The sequence below is a fragment of the Gambusia affinis genome, linkage group LG19 (genome assembly GCF_019740435.1).
Source record: "Gambusia affinis linkage group LG19, SWU_Gaff_1.0, whole genome shotgun sequence".
In the NCBI taxonomy this organism is placed as follows: domain Eukaryota; kingdom Metazoa; phylum Chordata; class Actinopteri; order Cyprinodontiformes; family Poeciliidae; genus Gambusia; species Gambusia affinis.
The window spans coordinates 16,747,654-16,751,000 of record NC_057886.1 but is presented as its reverse complement, the minus strand read 5'-3'; the positions used below and the strand labels follow the sequence as shown (position 1 = coordinate 16,751,000).

General features: G+C 41.5%; 1 protein-coding gene across 1 annotated transcript; it reads left to right on the top strand.

Annotated features, from left to right (window-relative positions):
* The first annotated feature begins 1,485 nt into the window (after positions 1-1,485).
* On the top strand, positions 1,486-3,128 carry LOC122821919 (titin-cap (telethonin)). The gene is made up of 2 exons (XM_044100232.1): positions 1,486-1,753; positions 1,844-3,128. The coding sequence occupies exons 1-2, from the start codon at positions 1,605-1,607 to the stop codon at positions 2,232-2,234; spliced, it is 540 nt and encodes a 179-aa protein (XP_043956167.1). The 5' UTR covers positions 1,486-1,604; the 3' UTR covers positions 2,235-3,128.
* Positions 3,129-3,347: the final 219 nt, after the last annotated feature.

Genomic DNA, 3,347 nt, shown 5'->3' with positions numbered 1-3,347 from the left:
ACATTTATTGTTTGAGAATAACAGATACATTCTTTTTCCAATTTTCCATTTACTGAGCACCAGACCTAAACATTCAAAACTGCTCACTGATGTCATAGAAGAAAGTTTCAATTCCTGCCTATTCCACCTCACCTGAAGTCGAGTACCTAGTTGAGGAAACCCACCGACATTGAGGAATTTGTCATATTTCCTGTGAGTCAATGTACAGCACACACTAATAACCAGTTACTGGGAACAGTTACCACAAATATTGCTTGATGATTAATAAAATTAGACACTAGGTTTGTGTCCTTTTCATGCTTAGATATTTTAATGCTAATTCACTTTCTGCACATAAATAGTAGACGTTCACTTTTGCTTATAAGGTTTACATCAAAGCAACTAAAGATTTCTGTCACTGCAGTGAAATATATGATGTCCACATGGAATAACCTTGTTTGGCGGCTTACCAGGTTTCCAAAATGTCAAGCATGTTGGAGTGTCATTACGACTGAATATATGAGCCCAGGGGGATTCCCCAGTGTTTTGCACACATGGTGTCAGCTCACAAAGAACTTGCAAAGAGACAGGTAAAATATAAAAAACCAAAAAGGAGCTTGGTTTCAACTGCGACATTAATTGTTCAAAGCACTGCAAACGAATAAGATGAATTTATACAAACTACGGCAAAACTTTTGATATTTTAAAGTCCTAAAAGTCTAAAACTTGAAAAAAAATCCATATTAAATCTATTTCTAATTTATTGATTGACAACAACATTTATTATGATGATGAGCATGCTTGATGCTGTGTGTGTAATAAGTGATATCTGCAGTGGGATGAGCTCAGAGCCACATGTGAGTGAATGAGTCAGAGTCTGGTAGTAACCTCACACCGGCAGATGACTGTCAGAGGTGAGTCGTGGTAGATATGTGTGCGTATTTCACAGCCTGTAACCTGAGTTCATAACAGCTTATGTGGTTTTCTGCCACTGTGATAATGAATCACAGGCGGGGGAGCTTTCGCTAACATCTAACGAGATGGCGAGGGGGTTCTGTTGATATGAAGCCCATTTGTTGCATAAGATCCTTATGAAGTCTGTTAGGAAGAGGATAAACCAGAAGAATATGTACCTGAAACCTTTCTTTTCTAAATCAACCAATTTTCAACTCACACGACCAAAATATTCTTCAAAAGTATCTGAGTCACTGTTACTGTCCCCAAGGACAGAAGTTTGTTTAACCTCTGTCTATATTTTCCTCTCTACAATCACAGCTGATGCGGAAAGAGTTGGACCAAGAGATTAAACAAGTGATTGAAAGTACAATCTGAAAATCAGGGGGATTTTCAGTACAATGACCGTAAACACCTTTTCAGCTTGGCCTCTGGGTCTCCGGGAATGAGCCACGGAGGACTGGTGTCAGATGTCAGTACGCGCTGCAAAGCAGACTGACAACATGGATCGGAAATAGCAACAGAGTGGGTATAAAAGCAGCGGCCAGACCTGAGCCCAGACAGACACATTCGAAAGGACGAATAAGCTTGGAGAGAAATCCAGCTGAAGCATCCTAGATTCAATCCTCAACCCAGTGGAGGCAATAAATCAGCTAAAATCTCTAGAGAAGATGCCTTTCTGTAGCGTGCTGGAAAAAAGAAACGGAATGGTGATGGGAGGTGAGCTGACCTGCAGTGTTCGGGAGGAGAACAAGGCAAAAAGGGAGAGCTACAGCGCCGATTGGCACAGTGTTCATCTCAAGACTCAACCTCAAGACAGGTAAGGCATACCAAGCAGCCCAATGACACATGTATCTCAAGTGAGTGCTTCTGTAGTCTGTAGTTTCTGACCCAGACTTTTCTCCTACAGTCAGACCATGAACATGATCGATGACTCTCGCAGAGAGACCATGTCCCGACAGTGGCAGAGTCGCTCTCTGATTCAGACCTGCCCATCTGGAGTCTTCAGGGTGGGCACTGTGGAAAGAGGGGTGAGGGAGCACCAGTTGCTGCCTAAGAGAAACACCCTCCCCTTGCCCATCTTTACCCCCGCAGAGCTGGGCATCAGGCTGGGACGCGGGGCCCCACACACGGAGCAAGACCTGCTGCCCTTCCCAGCACCAGACGGAGTCTGTCCCACCAAGAGGAGCGTGGACGAGATCACCAGAGACCTCCCACCCGTCAAGCCGACCCTCATGGAGTTCGCCAAAGCACCCAAAGCGCTCGGTCGCTCCATGTCCCAGGAAACCCAAAGAGGCTGAAAGAAAACAGACAAAACAAGAAGATGGGATGTTAGGGAGAGACAGATGGGTTAGAGATTTCACACAGCAGAACATGTTAGAAAGGATTAGACAAAGATGTAAATAGATAGACCCAAGGCTAGTGACATCGAGAAAGTAACCCTAAACCTTTAGTGCTACTAATGCCACATTTGATCAAAGGTGGAGTTAGCTGTTCTCTGGAGTTGCATGTTTATGTGAAGGGATTTGCATTGTGATAGAGAAGGAGGTGTTATCAGCTGCACCATGAGTTTATCATTGCCTCTACTGGCCAGCTATATACACCCGCATCACTGATATTCAGTGTGATGTTTGCACTATGCACTTTTGTTTTGAAAAGTGCAAATTTAATAGAAAAAAAATCAATGGATTAAGATTGTTTTATCAGATAGAAAAGATAGAAACTCATGTGTGGAAAACATATTCATGTACGAAGGGGGACATGTGATGGAAAGAGAAAGGGTAAGAGGTGTGAGGAGAGAGAGAAAACATGTCATCAAGAGTTGGTTGCCCTCCAGGAATCCAGAAGCTTCTGCCAACCTTTGATCTGAGCGGAGAGAAAAGAATGTACTGGAATGGTCGCACACTGTTGTTGTACAGGAGTGTGTTTGTGTGTGTGTGTGGATACACTCAATCAAAATAAGCTAGGAAAATCGTAATTCTTTTATTGTCTGAGACGCATTCTTTGCTGATTTACAACTCATTAAAATGTTTAGTAGATGATCAGCCACAGTTTGCAGTGAGCAAGTTTGGACATGGGAATGATATTGAATTTGTGTAATGTGTTTTTTTTCTTGGAGATGTATTATTTTTAATATAAAAAATTAAAGTTTATTATTATTCTATATGCACAGAAAAAATAAAACTTTAAAATACTTTGCTACCTCTTGTGTTTTCCATCCAGCAATTTCAAACCGGACCTACAACAACACCTATGATATAGTAACAAAGGGAAAAAAGAAAAACATTGAACATAGCTCCCTTGAGCAGAGGTGTTTACATATAAAATAAATAATAATACAACTCCTTCACCTTTTAGAAATACAAATGTGGATCTTTAGGAAAAAATATGGTTGTTAAACATATGGACAGTCA

Excerpts from the sequence above, each read along its gene's own strand:
- LOC122821919 (XM_044100232.1), top strand. The coding sequence starts at position 1,605 with ATGCCTTTCTGTAGCGTGCTGGAAAAAAGAAACGGAATGGTGATGGGA. Across the intron at positions 1,754-1,843 it reads AAGACTCAACCTCAAGACAG|TCAGACCATGAACATGATCG; the intron begins GTAAGGCATACC and ends TTTCTCCTACAG.